At 36.2% G+C, this 25,225-nt stretch overlaps 1 protein-coding gene across 3 annotated transcripts in view; it reads left to right on the forward strand.

Annotated features, from left to right (window-relative positions):
- ARAP2 (ArfGAP with RhoGAP domain, ankyrin repeat and PH domain 2) overlaps positions 1 to 25,225 on the forward strand; it is a 206,655-nt gene that overhangs the window by 38,379 nt on the left and 143,051 nt on the right. For all 3 annotated transcript variants that reach the window (XM_067036312.1, XM_067036311.1, XM_059065959.2), the window contains 2 exons: positions 14,562 to 14,631; positions 20,756 to 20,876. In XM_067036312.1, the coding sequence (XP_066892413.1) occupies positions 14,562 to 14,631; positions 20,756 to 20,876 (191 nt within the window). The remainder of the gene's footprint in view (positions 1 to 14,561; positions 14,632 to 20,755; positions 20,877 to 25,225) is intronic.

Raw genomic sequence — 25,225 nt, forward strand, 5'->3', positions numbered from 1 at the left:
TTCTAGAAAGCCTTGTTTTCTCCTAAAATAAATTTTATTAGCAAAAGAATTGCTAGAAAAAGCATCAGTTGACTAGTGGGAGAAGGAATGATATTTCTTAAGAAATCGAAAAAAAAAAGCTGAACCCTTTTGTGGTTAGTAATTACATGATTAATACTTTATAGGATTGCATCCCTTTAGCAAATTAGATGTTGACTAAACTGAGACAGAGAACTTCTTAGCATCACGTATTTTGTCTCACTCCTTTCTGGTTCCATTAGGATGACAAAGTAGTTAACTGTGTCTGCTTTTCATCAGTCATCTGTATTATTGGTAAATGCATAGTCAAATTGCAACGGTTTGAGTCATTAGTCAAATATACACACTGGTGGAATGAAACATTGAGCTGGAATAGTCTCAGGTCTTTCATTTCTGTAGAATTTAAATGATTAGGGAGATCCCAGTGCTCTCTCAAAGTATCACTGGAAGATTTAGCAGATTCTGTGTACAGAGCCCCTAGCAGCTGTGGTTTCCTGAATGATCTCTGATGGGTGGTACCTCAATCTTGACAGGGTTAGTATGTTTATGTTGCAGGCACACTGAGAAAGCTTCACTATTACTGGCCACCTCTGGGATAGTTAGAACATTTTCTCTCTTTTTTTATCAGAACTCTGTCTTTCCATCCTTTCTATCCTGAACCTGCCTAAGGTTAGAGGCTGTAATTTTTTGAGATTTTTATTTTTCCATTTTAGAGAAAATAACTGAGTTTTCTGACCTCCGGGTCTTTTTCCAGGTTACCAGGATGCAGCTAGGAAAGTAAACAAAGGAGCTTGTTATATCACCAAGAAATTAAAAAGCTCTTCTCCATGATTATATTGCTATGACTTAAAAGAAATATGTGTAACTGGCCAAGAAGCATGTATTTATTAGACCACAGGTGGAATCTCCATTTTTCCTTTTTCTAGTTAGACTCTGTAGGCTATGGTGAGGGTGTTTAAGATGCTCATTAATTAGACAAAATGATGCCTACCCATTCCTTATGCAGAGGTTACTGAGCTTTGTTTAACTCGTGGTCACATGTCTCTTTGGTGCAGGTAGCACTGATTTTGATGGCATTCTGAATTCCACAGAGAAAGTATTAGCACACTTTTTCTGTAAAGGGTCAGATAATAAATACTTTAATCTTTACAGCCATATGGTGTCTGTGGGAGCTCAGCAACTCTGCAGTTATAGCATGAAAGCAGCCACAGAGAATGTGTAAACTGATGAATGAGGCTGTGTTTCAATAAAACTTTATTTATAAATGCATTTAATGGGCCAGGTTTGTTTGGCTTGTGAGCCATAGTAGCATAAAACAGATTTGAGGGTTGGCCGAAATCTTATACCAGCTTCCTCCATCTCCTTTGGGCCCCACATCAAAAATTATAACCTGATAGATTACAGAACAAGGAAACTACTTTATTTTTCTATCAAATCTAGACATAATAAGAATCAGGATCTCTCTTTGGGTACCTTTGAACTTGTTCTTCTTTCTGCCCTGAATGCTCATACCCAGAGAGCAGCATGACTTGTACCTTACCTCCCTCAAGTTCTTGCTCTAAAGTCTCCTTTGCATGAATCCCTGAACATCAAAGTTAATATTATCACTGCCCCTCCGTCACCACCCCATCACTCCCTTAATTATTTTTCTCATAGCTTATACACTTGATGATTTATTTGTTGCATATATGCTCCATGGGGATAGTCATCTATATTGGTTTTTGTTTACTGTGGTATCCTCAGCAACTAGAAGGTTGCCTAGCAAGTGGTAGATATTCTTAGTGTTTGTTGTTGAATGAATTAGTAAAAAAAAACCTAGTATTAGACATCGTTTTTTCTTTCAATCTTCTAAAACAGCTATTTTTTAATTTATAGGGATCTTATAGTAAAAACTAAACTCCAGACACTGTATTGGTTGGAAGTCTGCTGGTGCCATTGATAGTGCTGGTGTACATTAACAGAGCAGTGAACTCTCAGTGCATTTATTTAAATTCTGTTTTCCCCTATAGACATATAGGAAACCCTTTTAACTTTTTAACCTGCTGTTTTCTGTATGTGAGTACATGTGTTGTCAAAACACAGTTTAAAAACAAATAGTGGGAATTCCCTGCTCTGTCCAGTATTTAGGACTCTGTGCTCTCACTGCTGTGGGCTCGGGTTCAATCCCTGGTCAGGGAACTAAGATCCCACAAGATATGCCACAAAAAAAAAAAAAAAAAAAAAAAAAAAAAAAAAAAAAAAAGCCATACTTGGTTATCCTTCTCCAAATAGTGTTGGAAACTGTCCTTAGTCATGAGTGACATTAAACAAAGTAATCAAATTCATAATCTGGATTTACTCATGTGATTGAGTGTCTGTTTGCTTTGAAATGGAAGTGCCAGTTCTGAATCAATGCACAGTATGTGAAAACTGCCCAATATTTAGTAAGAAAATAATTGTATAACACCATGCAACTAGAGAAATATGGAAACATTTCCAGCTGAGCTTAAAGTATAAACATTTATTTAACTATTTGAATGATCTAATTATAATATAGCCTTATACTGTTGGTTTAAAAAATTGTATGGAAAAAACTTGATAAAATGTTGAACTTGGGTTTGTTAGTGTTTCAAACAGGTGAGGCAGATGAGAAACTTAGTAAATGGTCTTGCCTTAAAAAAACCTCACTGCGTTTTGAAGGTAAAAAAACAAGTCTCTTTCCTTCCCCTTTCCTATCTGCAACTAATAAGCTCAAGCTTTTCAGCAAGTCTGAGTAGATGCAAATATGGAAGACTGGATAGAATTTATTCCAGAATTTCCTGAATATGCAACTCAGAGGAAGAATCCTGTGAGTTTCTGTAAATCAAAGAGAACATGGTTGAATGTGCCACACCCCTTCTAGGAGAACCGGGTATTGAAATATCCAAGAATATCTGCAACTAGGAAACGCTTTTGACTTTTTAACCTGCTGTTTTCTAAAGATGTTTGTGTGTTTGGTATCACGCACTGAGCATAGTTTTAAAAACTGCAATATATCTTGAGGAAATCATATTTTTACTTGACAAGATGTTTTAGAACTTTTTTTCTTACTCAGCTAAATTCCCCTTTTAAAAAATTAATGTTTTTAAGCATAGAGAAGCATTGTGTGGTAATGTGAGTCTGGGATAGCAAGAGCTGAACATGCAAGGTTAACTCAGAAATTTGTGTATATAATATGCTCAAGAATTTCTGGACGAATACAAGGATAAGCAAGATGTGTTCCTGGCCTGTTTTGTATCTTCCACTTTGGGCAGAAAAAAATACAAATAAAAATAAATTTGAAAGACAACGTATAATAATTGGTACAGAAAGGTCCACAGAGTATAGAATCATGAGGTTACAGAGAGGTTAAGAAAACATTTCTTCAGAGATCTTCTAAGGAGCAGAAATAGCAGCTCGACTGACCTTTGGAAAATGGATACCGTTTCAACTGGCGTTTTTAGATGAAATACTTTTCAGGCTAGAAGGAGTGAAAAGGCACTGATGTTGGTGATATCTGGATGTCCTGAAGTCTATGAGATAAATAGAGGGGTTAGTTGAGGTTATTTTATGGAAGATGCGAGTTAGGCTCTAGGACCAAGAGGGAGAAACTGCCAGAGAATTACATGTCCAGGTTGAACACAGAACTAGGGAAAATGAAAAAGCCAGTGATCAAATACCATAAAAGGGTCAAATTCCAAACAGTGGTTGAGAGATCACTTAGAAGCCACCCATGACTTGGAGGGAGATCAGAACTTATACTATTGGTTCCTTTGTCAGTGGCTGACTTTCCAGCCTGTGCCCAGAATCTCCAAGGCTGCTTTTAGTGGAGCAGTTTTCCACCTGCTCCATAAGTGTGTGAGGGCCTCAAGCCTCCTGGGAGTGCTGTCCTGTGGCCAGCCTTTCAGTGAAAAGTAATTGTAGTGGAAAGTTGACAAGTCTCTCTATCTGACCAGGTTTTTTCTATATCAATCACTGTGTTGAACTTAAAGTTGAATCTTAAATCTCTGATAAAAAGTATCTTTTTTTACTGGTGAACTAGTTGGCCTTTTCTCTCAAATCATACATAACTTGTGAAGACCATGCCAAGCAAATAAAAGGCTTCCATATTTTATTTGTAATTTGAGGAAAAAATTCTTAGTTTTAGTGTTTATTAAAATAACATGGCTAATTTCAGTCAGTCTAGCTGCAGAGAAGTGAATGAGGGTGTTGGAATTAGACAGAAATTAAAATTGTCAAGCTATTGCTCATTTGCTGTGTGACTCAATGTCTCAGAACTGCTGTTTCCCACACATAAAAGTGTAAGGTCAAGGCTTCCTCTGTGGGATCAGTTGGAAAAGTAGGTAACATTGGGTCTGACTACAGAGCCCCTTAAGCAGGGCTCAGTAAACCTCAGCTTGCTTTCTTTTCAGAAGAGCATCATTTCATTTCAGGTGACCTTTGATAATGTTACCAAAAGTAAGTTCTAGTCAGTTCTTACCTTGGCAACTATAAGGTAAAGAAATCATGTGTTCACATTAAACTTTCAAAATTAAGTTTTTTAGTGGTTATAAAAGCACATGGTTTAAAGCGTCTGAAAGTTCTGCATGGCTTATTAAGGAAAAATAGCTGGGGAGAGGGGAAGTTGGATAAAGACAGTCAAAAGGTCCAAACTTCCAGTTTATAAGATAAATAAATAAGTACTTGTAATATATAACATTATAGATATAATGAACACAGCTGTATGTTCTATATGAAAGTTGTTAAGAGAGTAAAACCTAAGAGTTCCCATCACAAGATTTTCTTTTATATTTAATGTCGCATTTGTATGAGATGATGGATGTTCCCTAAACTTACTGTGATAATCATTTCATGATGTATGTAAGTCAGATCATTATGCTGTGCACCTTAAACTTATATGGTGTGGTATGTCAATTATATCTCAATAAAACTGGAGGAAAAAAAGCAGTTTTCCTCTTCTCCCACTTTATCACAAGAGGCAGCCACTTTCTACTTTCTTTAGTAGTTTCTTTTGGTACTTGTTTATCTTTTTTTTTTAAATATATCTTTATTGGAGTATAATGGCTTCACAATGCTGTGTTAGTTTCTTTTGTACACCAAAGTGAATCAGCCATATGCATACATGTCCCCGTATCCCCTCCCTCTTGAGCCTCCTTCCCACCCTCCCTATTCCACCCCTTCAGGTCATCACAAAGCGCCAAGCTGATCTCCCTGTGCTATGCTGCTGCTTCCCACCAGCCAACTATTTTACATTTGGTAGTGTATATATGTTGATGCTACTTTCACTATGCCCCAGCTTCCCCCTCCCACCCATGTCCTCAAATCTATTCTCTATGTCTACGTCTTTATTCCTGCCAAGCCACTAGGTTCATCAGTACCATTTTTTTTTTTAAGATTCCATACATATGCGTTAGCATACGGTATTTGTTTTTCTCTTTCTGACTTACTTCACTCTGTGTGACAGACTCTAGGTCCATCCACCTCACTACAAATAACTCAATTTTGTTTCTTTTTATGGCTGAGTAATATTCCGTTGTATATGTGTGCCATATCTTCTTTATCCATTCGTCTGTCGATGGACACTTAGGTTGCTTCCATGTCCTGGCTATTGTAAATAGAGCTGCAATGAACATGTGGTACATGACTCTTTTGGAATTATGGTTTTCTCAGGGTACATGCCCAGTAGTGGGATTGCTGGTTCATATGGTAGTTGTATTTTTTAGATTTTTAAGGAACCTCCATACTGTTCTCCATAGTGGCTGTATCAATTTACATTCCCACTAACAGTGCGGGAGGGTTCACTTTTCACCACACCCTTTCCAGCATTTATTGTTTCTAGATTTTTTTTTTTTTTTTTTTTTTTGCGGTAAGCGGGCCTCTCATTGTTGTGGCCTCTCCCGTTGCGGAGCACAGGCTCCGGACACACAGGCTCAGCGGCCATGGCTCACGGGCCCAGCCGCTCCACGGCATGTGAGATCTTCCTGGACCGGGGCACGAACCCGTGTCCCCTGCATCAGCAGGCAGATTCTCAACCACTGTGCCACCAGGGAAGCCCCTGTTTCTAGATTTTTTGATAATGGCCATTCTGACTGGTGTGAAGTGATACCTCATTGTAGTTTTGATTTTCATATCTCTAATAATTAGTGATGTTGAGCATCTTTTCATGTGCCTCTTGGCCCTCTGTATGTCTTCCTTGGTAAAATGTCTATTTAGGTCTTCTGCCCATTTTTTAATTGGGTTGTTTGTTTCTTTTTGATATTGAGCTCCATGAGCTGTTTGTATGTTTTGGAGATTAATCCTTTGTCTGTTGTTTCATTTGCAAATATTTTCTCCCATTCTGAGGGTTACTTTGTTTATCTTAATAATTTTTTCATACTGTTTCTTTCTGACTCTTCAGTGTTAGTAATTAGCTGTTGAGACACTACCGTGGAATATAATGTTTATTCATTTTCACCCACTGTCCCCCCTGCGTAGACACAGTTCCCATCTAATCATTCTTTTAAAGTAGCCATATAAAATGTCTACATTATATCTGTATTTAGTTTTATACTCTTAATATCTATATAAATGCTACTCATAATTGAGCTTTGCAACATGATTAATTCTTCTTTCATTTGCAACCTTTAGTTTTCCTTGGAGTTAATAATTATTAATTCTTTTTGGTTTGCTTAGTTTTTTATGTACTTAAAATTCATTTATCCACAAATTCTTCCTCAGGACTCTGAATATGTGAAGTAATCAAAATACATACACATATCAATTTCACCATCATACAGCCCCCTAAGAAAGCTTATTTAGCTTGTATTTTCTAACCCACTTTTGTTTTTTGTTGTCCTATATTTAATGTAGACAGCACTTTCTTTCTTTTGACTGTTTGTCTTATAATGTACTGTTATTGTTCCATGGACATAATATATTCTCTTATCTTTCTATGGATATTAATAAGTGTTTTGAAGCTTTCTTTTCCTGTAGTGTCTGTTTCTTTCAGTTTTTTGGAGGAGGGTTTTTTCCCCATCTTTTACCTTAGAGATGTTTTCCTCAAATGTTTTGTTAATCTTGGGCTTTTAATTTTTTTAATTAAAAAAAAATTTATTGCCAAAAAATGCTAACCATCATCTGAGCCTTCGGCAAGTCATAACCTTTTTGCTAGTGGAGAGTCTTGCCTTAGTGTTGATGGCTGCTCGCTGATTAGGGTGGTAGTTGCTGAATGCTGGGGCTGTTGTGGCTGTTTCTTAGAATAAGACAACAGTGAAGTTTGCTGTATCTATTGCCTCTTCCTTTCATGAATGATTCTCTGTTTGGGCTGTTCATTTAAAATGAGATCCTACAAAGCTGATTGGATCAGGCCCTGATGGGTCTTTCTGTCTATTTCTTGTAAGATGATCTTGCTAGGCTTTCCTAATGTGTTTCCTTGGGGACTCCTCATGTCAGTATCTTTTAAATGAATCTCCTTATTGAGGGTGGTAAGAGTGGTTAACAGCTTTTTGGGAGCTCAGTAGGGGAACCTGGACTTTGAGTATAAATATTTATGATATAGACATGATTCTACTGTTTTTAATGCTATACCCTACCTTTAGCCTTGTCTGAGTCTCCCAGTCCAGAGACCCTTGTTTGATCTTCTCCAGTGAATAAAACCCTATTATCCTGTTGAGGAAGAGGAGGGACAGTTTTCCAGCTGAGAAGTAAGGGAGGGATTCTGGGATGGAGTGGTGAGGGGTGCAAGTTTGTCTCTTTAATTGCCTTTCAACAAGTCTTCTATTCTCAGCACCCCCTCTCCTTCATAGTCACTTCCAGAGTTGCTTGTGCCTGTATCTCCTGAGACCTTCTGAAATTTTGTGAGTAAATTGGTTTTCCTCTCAATTTGATCTCTTGCAGGCTTAGCAATCAGTTCTCTGAAACCTCCTGAGTTAGTTCCTGTCCCTTCTTAGGCTTTACTGATTTCTTGATACTGATGCTATCATTTACTTTTCCAGTCAGTGTTGGCTTGTAGTTATTTATTTATTTTTATTTGTTTTTTAATCCTTTGAGGTTTTAGGAGGAGTAGAGATAAATGCAAGCTTTTCATTGGTTGTCTTAACTAGAAGCTGGTTTCATGTTGGATTTTTTGTTTTTTTAACAGAGTATGATTCCATAAAATAAAGAGGTCTGAGTCTTTTAATGTGGTTTTTCATATACCATGTCATGTAAGCACAAAGCTCTTTGTGAATATTGTAAAAGTTGGAAGTCACACATTAAAATTCGTGCTTTATCATTGGCTTCTAAAACTCCTTTTAGTACTTGAGATTTTATCTTAAAATTTGTTTTTTCTCATTTAACGCAGAAATGGAAGCTGGGATTTCTGAAAATTTTTGTTTTGTTTTTGTTTTTTGGCCCCAACTCATTTTGGTTCATATAAACTTGGAAACAATCATTTTTGGTTTACTTAAAAGTGAAGAAATACAGTCTAGAAAAAAGGGCTGATATTTTCTAGAAATACTATAATTCCTTGGATGTGTGTCTATAAAATATTCATAACTAATACTGCAGCATTTACTATTTTTTTAATTTTAATTTAATTTATTTTTTATACAGTAGGTTCTTATTATTTATTTTATACATATAATATACATATAATATGTGTTTTTCTCTTTCTGACTTACTTCACTCTGTATGACAGTCTCTAGGTCCATCCACGTCTCTGCAAATGACCCAATTTCGTTCTTTTTTATGGCTGAGTAATACTCCATTGTATATATTTAGCACATCTTCTTTATCCATTTGTCTGTTGATGGACATTTAGGTTGCTTCCATGTCCTGGCTATTGTAAATAGTGCTGCAATGAACATTGGGGTGCATGTGTCATTTTGAATTATCTTTTTCTCTAGGTATATGCCCAGTAGTGGGATTGCTGGGTCATATAATACTGCAGCATTTAAAAGCCTTATACTTAAGAGTAATGAGATAAAATAACTAAATAGAAAATGAGTAATTAGATAAACAAACAAAAATCTGTACTTTTGGAAATTGTAGTACTTCTAAAAAATATTGAGTCTAGTTAGGGTTAGAGTAGAAAATAAGATAAAATATGCATATAATTCTTCAAGATTATGTAAACAAGGCAGGTGAATCTGGAACAGCATGTCTGTGATACCTTTTTTCTTAGATATTGTTTAGAATAATTGAGAAGTATTTTTTGATGATTAAAGTACCATGATTAATAAAAGCCATAAATTTGACTTAGTTACTTTGAGGTTCATTTCGGTTATGTGATATTTTTGAAGATGACAGTTTCGTAGCCTCTGCCACTTTAAAATATATCATTGGTTAGCATGCTTATCCAATTTTGTAGTTTTTTTAAAGCTAAAAGATGTTATCTTAAAAAAAAAAACCTTCTGGCACTTAGGATTGAAATTAAACAGGAGTGCCTTCGTGTATATACTTCATGAATAGAGATGTAATTGTTTGTATATACACTGTTGTTAAAAAAGAATTTTTAAGACACACAGTTTTTGAGACAACAAAAACTGACACAAGGTGGCAAGGCTGTATTTATGATAGCAGTTGAAACTTTACACAACCTGCCCTACTAGAGCTCAAGGGAAGTGCTTATAGAAATCCATTCAATAACACCACACATGCCTTATGAATTATTCTAAAAAAGCTTCTCAAAGAAATGTTTTCCTTTAGAACCCTAAAAACAAAATAGGATAAAACCTAGGCTAATATTTTTCACATCTCCTTTACCTTTTTTTCCTGAAGGAATTCTGAAGCACTTTGCAGAATTGAACTCATATTAAATGGGTAGAGGTCAAATGTTATTGCTACCTAAAGGGATATTGAGGGTGCTTTGCCATAAAATGTACCAGAGTCTGTTTTGTGTAGTTGTTAAGAGCATAGACTTTGGGACCAGACTGCCTGGATTTGACTCACAGAATTGATCTTTATCAGTTGTGTGACTTGGGCAAATTATTTAACCTGCCAGCTCCTCTGTGGCTTCATCTGTAAAATGGGAATAATAATATTAACTTGCCTCATATGATTGTTTGGAGGACTGAATTAATTAATGTTTGTATATGGCTTGCAACAGTGCCTAGAACAAAGCACTATATAAGTGTTGTTTTTATTATCAAGATTACTGTGCCAAATAAGTTCTTTAGTGACAAGCTTTAAAATCTCTTCTCTGTATAATAATCCATTAGTCAGTTCTAATTTGTGATAGTAGGAACACAGACTAGAGTGACACTGTATTTTATACTTTGTCTTTTTTTTTAACATTTACTAAATAAATTATTAATTGAAATTTAAGGGAAAGACATAACTTATGTCAGAGAAAGCATTTAAAGTACTTTAGAAACCTCTAATTTTGTGTAATAGATTAATTTTACATAATTACACTGGATTTAGTTGCCTGGTATCAGTAAATTTTTATAAATAGATGAGAAAAATATTTAACTCTGGTACAGAGAAGATAATTCTTAAAAATTTACTATTCACCAATATTTTAATTTAAAATTTTATTGATATTTAGAAACAGTGCTTCTTAAGCTTTCCCTTTTATGTATCAATAGTTGAAATTTTGATTAATTTATTGAGTTTAACAATTTAAATTCAAGTTTTCATTTGCTAGAAAGAGGAATTGTGGGAAAGGATCTAAGTATAAGTTCTTATCTTTAATTAGCCAATTATTAGAATTCAGTATTGAAGTTGACAGGCAGAAAATAACTAATTGAATCTTGACACATTTAATGAGCAAAATAGATTAAACATGTTTATATAAATTTAGTTTTAGAAACATTTATTAATTTGAATTTTTAAATAGGAAGGTACAAAATGCACACATGTTAAAGAATACATTTAAAAATATTTAACTATAAAATGTATTTTAAAATTATATGGAAATTAATGATGAATTACAAAGCTTTTGTATTAAAAAATTCTGATCTTTGTACTTGAAAAAAGCAAAAAATGTAATTAAGGGTGAAGTGGTTTTGTTAGTAGTATTTGTTTTCTCTATACATAACATGAAAATTTGAGGAAGCCTCTTGCAATGAGAAATATATGTATTTGTTAGTTTATTCAGTAGATAGTCAGCATATTTTATATGCTAGAAACTGTGGTAGTTGCTGGTTTTACATTGATGAAAAAAACAAATGGTTTCTGCACTCAAGGATCTCAATATCTAGTATGGGAGGTGGAGGATACAAAACAAATATATAATTGCAAATTCTGCTAAGTGTCATTAAGTAAAGAAATGGAGCAAGAGACCAAAGGAACCTGAAGGATCTATGTGTTACTCAATGGTGACCACTTGGGGGAATGACTTTTGAGCTGAGATCTTAAGGATAAGGAGCCAGCCAGGTCAGGAGCAGGCAGGGAGCATTCCAATGAAGAAAATGGCATATGGGAAGGCCACGAGGCAAGAAAGCATCTAGACAGAGGAGGCAGTATGGCTGGAGGATAGTGTCCACAGAATAGATACCCACAGATCTGATGGCTGACTGGATGAATGAATGGTAGCAGAAGTAATGTTTTAATGGCAGGATAGCAAAGTGGCTCTCTCCAACTACAGAACAATTGATTTTTCTGCGGCCACACTCTCATTCCATTTCAACGTGGGCTGGGATTTGTCTTATTTACCTGTCCTTCCATAGATTATTAAACAGATTTAACCTTTCAAAATATTCGGTTAAAATGGCTGAACACATCTAATAGTCACCTGGTAGCTGAGAAAATTAAAAAATAGTTGGGGGGAATTTCTTAGGAATTGAGTCTCTCAGAGGCTAACGTTTTGGTTGGCTTTCTTCAGAAAGCCAACCATCCAGTGTGTGGTTTGTAGTCAGTGCCTGAGAAGAGAAATGTAGCTTGTCACATGGCAGCATCTCTGACTGATCTCTGAGCTGTCTGCCCTCCCTCCTCTCCTTCTCATTTTCCTGTGTACCTGAATGTTAAGTTCCTGGATGATGCCTCAGACCTCAAACTGTCTATCCAGATGGTGATGGAATTCTAAGAGAACTTTGAGTCCAAGTGGCCACAACTAAATCATCTTAAGTAAGACATGTTAAAGTAGGTTCTAGGGACTTCCCAGGTGGTGCAGTGGTAAGAATCCTCCTGCCAATGCAGGGGACCATGGGTTCGAGCCCTGGTCCGGGAAGATCTCACATGCCGCGGAGCAACTAAGCCTGTGCACCACAACTACTGAGCTTGCGCTCTAGAGCCTGCGAGCCACAACTACTGAGCCTGCGAGCCGCAACTACTGAAGCCTGCGTTCCTAGAGCCCTTGCTCTGCAACAAGAGAAGCCGCTGCAATGAGAAGCCCACACACCACAACAAAGAGCAGCCCCCACTCGCCACAACTAGAGAAAGCCCACAATGAAGACCAAACACAGCCAAAAAAAACAACAAAAAAATGTAGATTCTAAACTTTTGTTCACTTCCAGCTTTGGCACATTTTGAAACTTCGAATCAAACTCTGAGGTTTCGGAAGTTTTCTCGCCTTCTGGCAGCCTTTCTTTTAAAATATGCTGGTTATTTGAGTTCTGGTCATTTGAGGTTTTATCTGTCATCTGGCTGTTTTTTGCTAAGGGGATATGTGCTTAATCATGTCACACTTTCATTGAGCAGATTATTTTTTAGTGCCATATGTGTCTCTGTGTTAGTTGCTGATCATAGAGTAAAGAGTGAAACATCCTTGGTGTGGGAGACATCAAGCAACTAAACAAACATGTAATTAGAGATTGTGTTAAGTGCTATGAGGAAAAGGAGATTGTGCTTTGAGAGGACAGCTTTGTGACTTGCTTTGGATTGGCTCATCAGGGAAGGAGTGTCTGTAGGGGTAATGGAAGGTCCTTAAGGCCGTTATCTCCCACAGACGTTGATTATTTTTATTCTAAAATGGAAGATTATGTGTACTGCTGAGCTCTAGCTTACTGCTATTCACCATATAAGGTGGGCCTAAAACAAAATCTTGACTTATAGAATTACTGTTGAGATTGTGTGGGAAGATGTCTGCTCACCTGCCTTTAAGTGTGACAGAGATCAGTATGAAATGAGTGCTAAGTGTTTTTATTCAACTATAATGACTGTGTGTTTGCTTAGTATTTCTTTACCTTGTAACTTAATGCTGGCAACTTGAAGAACCTTTGAGTCAGTGAAGGAAATGAAAACTGGCACTGTTGGATGTTGCAAGGTTAAGAGAACACATGACAGGCCAAGGGAAGTTAAAAAGCAGCAGAAGGGTGAGGGAGTAAGGTGGAAAGAGGGTTGGGTCGTTAGTTGTAGTTATATAATTGTAAGGTCTTATGTTCTTATTACTTCATGATTAATTCAGTGTTTATATGTGAAAGTGTTGTCCATACCAGTGAATCTTGAAACTTTTCTCAGTTTGATCAGATTTGCTCTAATTTTATCTTAAGCAGAATAATTCGGCTAATGATTGATGTGGGCAGCTCGCTGTATTTCACTAGAGTAATAGGGGTGTGTGTGGCCCAGGAAAGAGCCCAGAAGACAAGTTCTCCACACTTTCTGAGGTGCTTTTTCTACCTTTAAGTCTTCTGAAAACCACAGAAAGCTATACCGTTTCCTTATCTTAAACATGTTAGAAAACTGCAAAAGGAAAATGTAGTCCCAGTTATCTACCTATTTGTTTACAGATAACTGTTTTTTTAAACAGGAAGTTAGTTTTCATATATTATCTGTGATAAAGGCTAAAAGTATCTAGATTGTATCAGTTCACACTGAGAGTCGCATAGAGAATAAGACATTCAAAACCTTTAGGATTGTCTGACTTCGGGGAAGGGGACTGAAACAAAAAACAAAAACAAGCCCAACTAGAAATGGGTCTTCACTTTTCCCTTATATAATCAGAAAATCTTTTTCTCCTTTATGCCTAAATGGGAACATATGATGACATTATTTTGCTTTGTTTCTCGTGTCAGTAACCATTTTAAACTGCATTTGCCTTTCATATGATTCTTTTTCTCAAAATGTTAATGTTTCAATGAATTTTGGATGATTGCAAATGATTCTCCATATTTAGTCAGGGCCTTTTCAGCTTATTTGATCAGAATTAAATAATATATCTGTGTAAATCCAATTGACAAAGCTTTGTTATTTTAGCAAAATATTATGCATGCCCCAAAGCAAAAATTAAAAAAAATAAGATAAAATGTATAAGCTTAATGAAGGATAAAAATTTATGTTATCTTCATTGAGGAATTATCTCCTTTAAGGGATATGGGTGCCATGATAGTGTTTCTGAGCACACTTTGTTTTCCACTCAACCTTACCGATGTGGGTGATGACACTGCAAGTTACATTTTAAAAAATGATGACACTGTTAGCAGTATCCTTTTTTAAAAACACCTAGGTCAACTGATTAGAAAGTGTCATTGTACATATTTCCTTTCCTTTGTACCATTGCCAACACTGTACATTGTCATAGCCTACTGTTTTCTTCACTGCTTACTATCAAATTGGAATGTACTCAACACAGTTCTGTATTACAAATGTATTTAAAATCCAAGTGCATGGTTCTTAAATGTAAAATGACAATTTCATACATTTTACAGAAAACGCATGTTTCAGAAGAGATGGGTGAAATTTGATGGCCTTAGCATTTCTTATTACAATAACGATAAGGTAAGTACATTTTACAGTTTGCAAAGATTGTCCTACGCATGCTGAGTGTACTTCAATAAACTAAGCATGTGATTTGGTATTTAAGAATAGGAGTTGGATTATCAACATGAAAAGAATTTGCATAGGATAAAACACTTAACTCTTTCCATAGTTTAACTTTTCCCAGACATATAAAATTGGGATTTTTTAAAACCTAAGTATCTAACAATTATTTATGGAATATCTCCTACAAACTACAGGATTTGCTATAAGTGGTATGCAGATACATAAGAAATTGCCTTTATCCTAGAGGGTGCTCAAAAATGTTTACAAAATGACACCGCAAGTAGAAAATGGCAAAGCAGGGAGAGTTTATTTTGTCCTCTGGAAGGGGTGTGGAAGAATCAAGGAATGCTTCTTGCATGAGATTTCTAATGGCCATGAATTTTGAAGAAAGAAGAATGTTTGTATGTAGAGAAACTAGAAAGAACAGGACTTGATAGCAGAGAGAACAATGAGATGCCCAGATTCTCCGATTGGAAAATAGAGTATGTTTGGGAGACTAGTGGGAGACGAAGCTGAGAAGGTTGTGTTTAGAGTTAGAGCACACCGAATATCTTGATGTGCAAGTGGTTACAATATATTCTTTAGGCAGTTGAGTCTTAACAACATGATACTATTTTGATCATGTCCTTCTCCTTAGGGATGAGAATGTCTTTATTCTTAGGAGATGTAGGCTGAAATATTTAGGGGTGAAGTGTCATTATATATGCAAATGTCTTTCAAATGTTACCTATATATACCCTCTATATATGTATATTTATATATATGTGTGTGTGTGTGCGTGTATATATATATATATATATATATGCACACATGCATAGCTAGGTAAAACAAAAAATAGCACTGTTAACAACTGTCCAATTGAGGTTATGAGTGTTCGTTGTACTAATCTTTCAATTTCTATGTGTTTGAAAATTTCCTTAATTAAAAAGTTGCAACTAATAAATAGACCGTATTTTTTGTTAGTTAAAATCATATAATTTTACAATCTTAACTATGTATATTCTTTTAATATATTGATTTAACACTTAACCACATCCTCTTATTTATAGTTTATAATCTAATAGTATCTTCTCATTATTTAGTGATTTTTCACTGCCTAATATTGGTGTTATTTGTGGCTCAAATAGAGATTTAGATTCCCTTTCATGTGTTGTTTGTTCAGTGCTACAAGGAAGAAGAGCATATGCTTTTAGACAGAAAGTAATACACACTGCATGCTACAACACTAAGAGTAATAGAAAGTTTAGAGAAGTATTAATTGGTTTCTCTTTGCAGTGATCCCGCTAAAGCATCAGATATGTTTAAACACGCCTCTTTGACATTTGCAAGATATGGGATGAACATTTTTAAACGCTAGTTTTTTGCCTTAGCTATTGTTTTTAGTTTGCTTGTTCATTTGAATCTTGAGACAATGTCTGTAACCTAGGGTGGGTAATATGTAGTCTTTGTATCTGATGCAATCTGACCCCTGGTTTTCTTTAGCACCTGTGCCCTTCTCTGGTTTGCTTGAAATGAGGAAGAAAACTATTCAGGAGTGAGGCTTCTGTGCCATCAGGCTCTGTTGGTGTTGATATCATTATCATTCAGGAGAGAGAATTTCTAGTGTCTCTATCTAACCAGACTCACTCTCTTTGTCCTTTAAAAGCTCATCTCAACTGTAGTGAGGAGCTAAGCCCCTATCCACACTGATGCAATAAAAACGATGCAGCCTTGGTTTTAAATTGAGATTAAAAGTTTGTTAAGATGAATTATTACAAATTCTTTACCTTGACATTAAAATTTAAAAAAAAATTCAAATTGTTGTTTCCTGTGGCATTTCATTCCTTAACTACTCAGATGAGTGGTTTCATGTTGGCAAAAGAACCCCAAAATACTATGATGGGTGTTTCCTAAAAGGAGATGTGCTTTCTGTTGTGACCCTTCTGGCAAAAGGGATGGATTGGTGGACTGGGAAGAGGGGATTTCAAGGCCAGTGAACAGAGAGCATAAGTGTGGCCATAGCTTCTATCTCAGCTGGGTGTGCAGTTTTTGTGGTCCTGTGCACCAAGGAGTTGTGTCTTTCAGTGTTTAAATGTGCACTTGAGAAGCCTGTGGTTGGACTTTCAGGAGGTAGTTTGCAGAGTTGCCTGTTCCCCTAGTTTTCTTCTGCTTTCCTCAGTGTTGCTCAGTCATGTCTCAGCAAGGCCTTTTCATTGTATTACTGAAAATGGCATCATCCCAACAGCCTCGATATCTTGTCACCTGCCAAGAGATCTCACTCACCCCTGTTCTCACCCAGCTGTGGGCAGAATTGCCCTGTGGTCGTTTCATTGTCTGAAAGTGGTAGATAAATGGCAAACGTGACCTAGATATCTGTGTATTATAGGCTCAAGGGATACTTTAGAATTTCTTTCCTTAAGGAAAATTTCACACACTGAAAAAATGCAGTCATTTTGAGCCTAGTCTCATTTAGTTTAGTTTTTTTTTTCTTTTCCTGTTTTGTCTTTATTGTGTGTTAGAATGGAAATGTAAAATCAACTCTACAGTGTTAAAAATTTTGAGATTTATCTTAGAATCTCAGAAAAGATTATAGATGAGCCATTAGAGAAACTACAACTTCCTGAGGGTAAAGTAGCGTAGTATTTCGCTTCTTAAGTACATTTTTATCACTTATCGGGAATTTATTTTTCTATTACTCTTCCATAAGTACTAATGTTAAACATTGTTATTGTAGGCATGTTGGTGAGTTATGTTTTTAAGGAGTTTTGTTTTTGTTTTTTTTTATCTCTTTGAAGAGATCTAGAAGAAGGAAAATCTCCTTTTTAAAATTCCTGTGTCTTTCTCTACAATGCTGCTTCATTTTTTTCTCTACTGAAAAATGGGTTAATGGTAACGTTTCATTCAACATATAGTTAATTATCTCACTAGAGATGTATTTTTGTAAGCTCCTCTAATTCTTAGGCAAACTACAGTTTGACAGTAGATCACCTGGGGGTTAAAGTGTAAATAAATGTTTCTGGATATTCTGGATTTTTCACTGTCTGGACTCAGCCACTACAAACTTACAGCCAGAGAGATTGTTTCACTGTCCGGAAAGGTGCTGTGCCCCTTTGAATCTCTCAGGTTGCCTGACAATGGGGAGACATTCTCTCCCTCCTGTCAATTCCTAGAGCACTTCCTGGTTTAGTATTGCCTAATATTGCCATTGTAACCCACTTGCATTTAATGGGTTTTCTTTGTTAAGCCAATCATGTCAGGTGTTTCTTTGCAGTGACCTTTTTCAACAGTGTCTTGGTACAACTGTGGAGAATTTGTGTGTCTTTTCCTGTATTTTCACCTCCATGGTTTTGCTCTTCCCTCTGAATCTCATTAGCCATTACCATCCATGAACATACTGTGCAAACTTCAAGACCCATCCTGTTCTCCTCCTCCATGAATGTTTCCTTTATTCTCTCCAACGATGACATTTGAACAATAATATGCAGGAAAGGTGAGAGGGGAAAACAAGCTGAAAGTAGGGAGGCAAATCAGGAGAGTGTGCAGTAAATCAGGCATTAATTTATCAGGGTGTAGGCTATATAGGCCAGTGGAGTTGTTTTAAAAAATGATTTTTGAAAAATACAAAAATGAGCTGTCAGAGTTTGTATAATTGTGATTGATTGGACATAGGATTCATTCATTCAGAAAATATGCAATACTGATTATGTGAAAGGTAATGGAGAAAATAGATGTTAGATGCACAGTCAGTTTGGAAAGACTGTACCGATCAGATGATCCCATGGTAAATGTAAAGAATTATCATTTAAATTAGAATTAGTAATTGCTATAGAGGAAAGTACAGGTTACTGTTAAATTAGGGTTATCTGGCTGGGTGAGGATGAGGGGCCTGAGAGAAGAGACTGGTCAGAGGGCTTTCTTCAGAGCATATATTCATGCTGAAATAGGAAAGATGTAGAGGCAGTAAGTACGTGAGAATGGGTATGAAAAATGGTTCCTTGCAGAATAGAGTATGTAGAGTCACAGGACTGAGCAGAACCACAATGTATTCATGGAACGTCAAGAGAGCTAATGTGACTAGAAAGAATCAGGAAGTGGTAGGGAGCAAGTTGACCATGTAGATGTCGGAAGAGTCCCAGGTTATGTGGGTACAAAAGAGAAGCACAAGTCAAAGCCTACTCTATTGAAGACTGATTGACCAGAAGAGTGATATTTTTATGGAAAGGTATAGAGGAAGGGTATGTTTCCAGGAGGTAATTCAATTTTAAAGTTTGAGGTGCTTATGGGACAGTTATATGTCCCATTGATGATTTAAAATATGGGAGTGGAGTTGACGGAAATGGACAAGGAAGGAAGGAAGGGACAGATTTTAGAATTCTCCACATAAAGTTGGTAGTTGAAATAGTAAGAAGGGATTTTTTTTTTCCTTAGGGATGGAAGATAAAACCAAGAAGATGGAAAATAAGGAGGAGAAAAAGTTATTTTGTTAGTACTTATTCCTTGACCTCCCTCCCCTTTTTCCAGGAAGTTGCCGCCTCATCTTCCTAAATCACAGTTCGAGTATCTTATTTGATTTTGGCTGCTTGAGAGGATAAAGGAAAGCCTTCATGGTGTTGTTATTGAAGATGGCATTAAAGAATGGATAGGATTTTTTGATGGATACCTAAAGGCAGGAATGGGGGTTAGAGTAGAAGAAACTGTCAGATAACTAAGAGGGAATACCATGAGAGTATAGTGTATCTCTTCAACTGGCAGAGGAGAAACTTCCCAGTAGACTGCCATGTTCCTCGCAGCAACTGTCTTTTACCTATCTGCTATTGTATGGCTGGAGTTTGCTGCTGGGAGGAATGTGAACTTGACACTTGTGATCTGCATGGAGTGGTTTAGTGCATTCTTCTCCCAACCAGTTGTTTCAGATATTTGGGACCCGGGTCAAAAGTGATGGTTCCATGGATGATGGAAAGGAATTGTAGAAGAAACTCCATAAAGTTGTGTCTAAACTCTTTTGACACTAAGACCTTTCATGATGTGGCCTTGATTTATGTTTTCAGCCTCATCGCTTTTGACTCAACACTGCAGCTCCTTTTACTTCTCTACTTTACACCTCTGTTATTCAGTCTTTCTGGCCAGGATACCCCCTACCCCCTCACTTATCTATTTGGTTAACTTAAGTTTTCTTAAAGTCAGGTTCAAATGTCACTATTTCTGTGAAAATACCTCTGACCTCTTGTAAGCAGAATTGAGACTTCTCATCTTCGTACTCTAACTTCCCATGTTTTGTACTCATTTTTAAACTTTTTTCTCATTTGGTTAGTTGGTTTTTCATTTTGAGGCCACTTGAACATATAAATACTCTTGGAATTTTCTTTCCAACACAGGGCACAGTAAATGTTACACTCTTAGTAAATAGTTGAAATTATGGGGGTGATGATTATGCCAGTTGGTTTAGGAGGGTCCAGGAAAATGCAGACGCAGAAAGTTATCAAGAGTCTTAAGAATGACTTTCCTGAGCAAAACTGTAATAGGTATATGCCAATTGCAAACAGCCGAATCCATGTTTTTTCACTCTTCAGTCACTGGAGAATAAAAAGTGATGCAGTGGAGATTAAGATCTTCATTATCAGAGCATTGAGTAATATGGGTTAATTGATACAATCCAACAGTCTGGTTTCTTAGATAATATTCTTGTTCACAATATGTAGCAGTGGTTTTGAAATGGTGTAGTTACAGTACCTGTGATGGCCAGCAGATGCCTGCAAACACCATAAAATCATTATGACCAGATTGTTTCAAAGAACATACTACTGTTTTTTGGAACTATGTATTGCTGGTCTGCTATGTTGTTTGTATGTGAGTCATTGTCTCTTAATTGCAGATGAAGAGAAAAGTGAAAAGACATCTCACTTGGAAGGGGCACTTAATATTCTCCTTTCTGGGGAATTAAGTGTATATAAGGATATATTTTATTTATATGTGATTTTAAAATTTTAGTTTGAAATTATGAAAGAGAGGCACTTGTAAATATCTTGCCATTCTATTTTTGATTAAGGGAATTTTATTTTAATGTTTCTTCTTTATGGATCTTTTTCTCTAACCAATACAGGAGAAGTATTCAAAAGGAATAATTCCCCTTTCTGCTATATCTACTGTACGAGTTCAAGGAGACAACAAATTTGAAGTTGTTACAACACAAAGAACTTTTGTTTTTAGAGTAGAAAAAGAAGGTAAGATTCTTTCTTTATCCCTATAAAAAGAGAGACATTAATTTCTGACCAATCGTAAGATTTAATAAACCAGTTAAGCTAGAAATGTCAGGCAGTCTTTAAATATGTTACTTTTAAATGATTTACATTTTATATTAATTTTTTGAATGCCATTATATTAAAACATAAACAAATTGACAAGTCGTTATTTGTTCACTGTTCTTTCATGAAACAAATATTTAGTGCAAATCTACTAAGTGCCAAGGACTCTTCTAAATTTGGGGTATATAGCAGTGAAGAAAAGTAGACAAAAATCTCTGCTCTTATGGAGCTCACTTTTAGTTGTTGATAATGCAAAATAATTATTCAATGTGGAAAAATAATTTTTCTAATAATTAAAACATTGGTTTTATGAAGTTTATGTATGGCCTATTTTTACGATCAAGCAGGCATGGTAACCACTGTAAGATAGATTTTGGAGTATCTTTTATATTTCTTGAGTTTTTTTCACCTGTATCATCTTCTGTGGGTCACTTGATGGAGTGGAAAATTGATCTAAAGATGGCACATGGTTTGTGGATGGAGTCTAAACCTTTAAATCTCTGACTCTTTTTTCTGGGGTGGGGGAGATGGGGGAGGGAGAGACAGGCAAATTAAAATTCTCTGTTGTAACTTCGATTGACTCTCAGTATATCAGTACTATTTTTAAATAATGTAAATAAGGCCATCTTCATTAATGAAAGAATTAGAATGTTAACTTAAAATATCTTTTATTTTGGTAGAGATGATAACTTGATTTTAAAAAGTACTTCTTGGTACTTAATTATTTGAATAATAGTGGTATGGAAAAATTACTGAATATGTGATATTTGCTAAATGCTTCATTTTCCCAATAGTCTCATGAGGTTTGTAGGTAGCACAGTTATTATCCTATTTTACACATGTAAGTATTTACCTTTTATAAACTACAACAATATTAGGTATTATGGGGCAATTTTTTTTTTTTAATTTCTGGATTCCTAGAACATATGCCAATGCATGGCACATGGAAAGCATTCAATAAATACTGTATGTCACTGAAAAGCTTCCATTATTACTTGGGATAATCAGTAAATGGATAAGTGCCAACTGCTCCTCACACTGCTGCAAATTTTTTTCAAACTGTGAGTCACTCACTGTCAATTTGTGAGATCAGCATAGTGGTTTCTGATGGTTCCCCCAAGGTCCCACAAAACAAAAACCAAACAAATATAAAATACAGTAGAATAAAGAATATCAAAGTGCACTGCCTACAGTAAGTGTAAGTCTCATAGTGTGAAATGTACCTATGTATATACTGCCCAGGTGTAAAGTAAGAAGTGTTTCTCACTTGACTTGCTATTTAAAAACAAATATCAAGAAATGTAGCCTAGAGCTGGGGTTGGTAAACTGGTCTATAACCTGAATCTGGCCCGCTGCTTGTTTTTGTAAGTACAATCTTATTAGACCCCATCCACTCTCATTCATTTATGTTGCCTTATGGCTGCTTCTGTGCCTTAGTGGCAGTGCTGAGCAGTTGCTGCAGACTGTGTGGCCAGGAAAGCCTGGGATATTTACTCTCTGGCCCTTTACAGAAAAAAGTTTGCCAACACCTGTCCTAGAGTATTTGACATAGACATATGTATTATGAATCAAATGCCTGAAATTCAGAAAATTATCCACAGTTGTGATACTCGATATGAGACTCTTTTTTGAAATCACAGTTTCTCTTTTTCTGTATTTTCTTAAAACACATGGCATTGCGCCTCTCGACTGGCTATCAGAATGGTCAGTCCTTATGCTCTGGTCTCCACTGCCCGAGCTGATTGCCTGTTTCTTTGAGGTGCTTTTCCTCTTCCCGTTGGCTTCTTATAGGGAAATTCACATATGCCACAGAGTCTGCATTTTAGGCTAGACATAATAAAGCTTCGACTTGTGTGAAAATCTGTTTAGCCATATTTACTTGTAGCAGTTGCAAATTAAACAGACACATTTTATTTAAAGAAAATGTATCAACCCACACATGTTTAAAAGTTGCATGTTTACAATGGACCAATAAGTCCCTCCAGGGTATGTAGTTCATCTTTATGATGTAAACTTAGTATATGGAGGGGGTGGAATCAAGATGGCAGTGTGGGAAGACATGGAGTTAGCATCTCCCTACAACTAGGGCACCTGCCAGCCACTGGTGGAGGACCGTGATGCCCAAAGAGATAGGAAGAACCCCCAAGTAAACTGGTAGGATGTGGGGTGAGTGAGGGGGGAGGAGAAGTGGAGGCCAGACAGGATCGGCACCCCTGAGGCCGGGGAGAGCAGGAGAGGCAGGTAGGAGGGGCCCTCCAGGAGGAGCGAGAGAGGAGCCAAGGGTGATCGCCTGGCCCACTCGATCCTGTGGAGACCCACTTCAGACCTAGGGACACATACAGACTAAAAGTGAAGGGATGGGAAAAGATATTCCATGCAAATGGAAATCAAAAGAAAGCTGGAGTAGCAATACTCGTGTCCGATAAAATAGACTTTAAAATAAAGACTCTCACAAGGGATAAGGAAGGACACTACATAATGATCAAAGGATCAATCCAAGAAGAAGATATAAAAATTATAAATGTTTATGCACCCAACATAGGAGCACCTCAATACAGAAGGCAAATGCTAACAACGATGAAAGGAGAAATTGACAATAACACAGTAATAGTAGAGGACTTTAACACCCCACTTATACCAATGGACAGATCATCCAAACAGAAAATAAATAAGGAAACACAAGCTTTAAATGATACAATAGACCACATAGATTTAATTGATATTTATAGAACATTCCACCCAAAAGCAGCAGAATACACTTTCTTCTCAAGTGCACATGGAACATTCTCCAGGATAGATCACATCTTGTGTCACAAATCAAGCCTTGGAAAATTTAAGAAAATTGAAATCGTATCAAGCATCTTTTCTGACCACAATGCTATGAGACTGGAGATCAATTACAGGAAAAAAACTAAAAAACATAAATGCATGGAGGCTAAACAGTGTGCTACTAAATAACGAAGAGATCACTGAAGAAACCAAAGAAGAAGTTAAAAAATACATATGAACAAATGACAATGAAAACACAACAACCCAAAACCTATGGGATGCAGCAAAAGCAGTTCTAAGAGGGAAGTTTATAGCAATTCAGTCGCACCTGAAGAAACAAGAAAAATCTCAAATAAACATTCTAACCCTACACTTAGAACAGCTAGAGAAAGAAGAACAAAGAAAACCCAAAGTCAGTAGAAGGAAAGAAATCATGAAGATCAGAGCCAAAATAAATGAAATAGAAATGAAGAAAACAGTAGCAAAGATCAATAAAACTAAAAGCTGGTTCTTTGAGAAGATAAACAAAATTAATAAACCCTTGCACAGACTCATCAAGAAAAAAGAGGACACAAATCAATAAAATTAGAAATGAAAAAGGAGAAATCACAACTGACACCACAGAAATACAAAGGATTGTAAGAGAATACTGCAAACAACTATATGCCAATAAAATGGACAACCGTGAAGAAACAGACAAATTCTTAGGTACAATTTTCCAAGACTGAACCAGAACGAATTAGAAAATATAAGCACACCTATCACAATGAAAGTGAAACCATAATTAAAAATCTTCCAACAAACCAAAGTCCAGGACCAGATGGCTTCACAGGTGAATTCTATCAAACATTTAGAGAACAGCTAACACCAGTCCTCAAACTCTTCCAAAAAATTGCAGAGGGGGAAACACTCCCAAGTTCATTCTACGAAGCCACCATCACCCTGATACAAAACTCGAAAAAGGTCTCACAAAAAAAGAAAATTATAGATCAATATCACTGATGAACATAGATGCAAAAATCCTGAACAAAATACTAGCAAACAGAATCCAACAGTACATTAAAAGGATCATACACCACGATCAAGTGGGATTTATCCCAGGGATGCAAGCATTCTTCAATATATGCAAATCAAACAATGTGATATACCACATTAACAAATTAAGGAATAAATACCATATGATCATCTCAATAGATGCAGAAAAAGCTTCTGACAAAATTCAACACCCATTTATGATGGATGAAAACTCTCCAGAAAATGGGCATAGAGGGAACCTACCTCCACTTAATAAAGACCATATATGACAAACCCACAGCAAGCACCATAAACAGCAGTGAAAAACTGAAAGCATTTCCACTAAGATCAGGAACAAGACAAGGGTGTCCACTCTCGCCACTTTTATTCAATATAGTTTTGGAAGTCCTATATTGAATAGGATAGCCACGACAATCAGAGAAGAAAAAGAAATAAAAGGAATACAAATTGGAAAAGAAATAAAA

Source organism: Kogia breviceps, chromosome 6 (assembly GCF_026419965.1).
Source record: "Kogia breviceps isolate mKogBre1 chromosome 6, mKogBre1 haplotype 1, whole genome shotgun sequence".
In the NCBI taxonomy this organism is placed as follows: Eukaryota; Metazoa; Chordata; class Mammalia; order Artiodactyla; family Physeteridae; genus Kogia; species Kogia breviceps.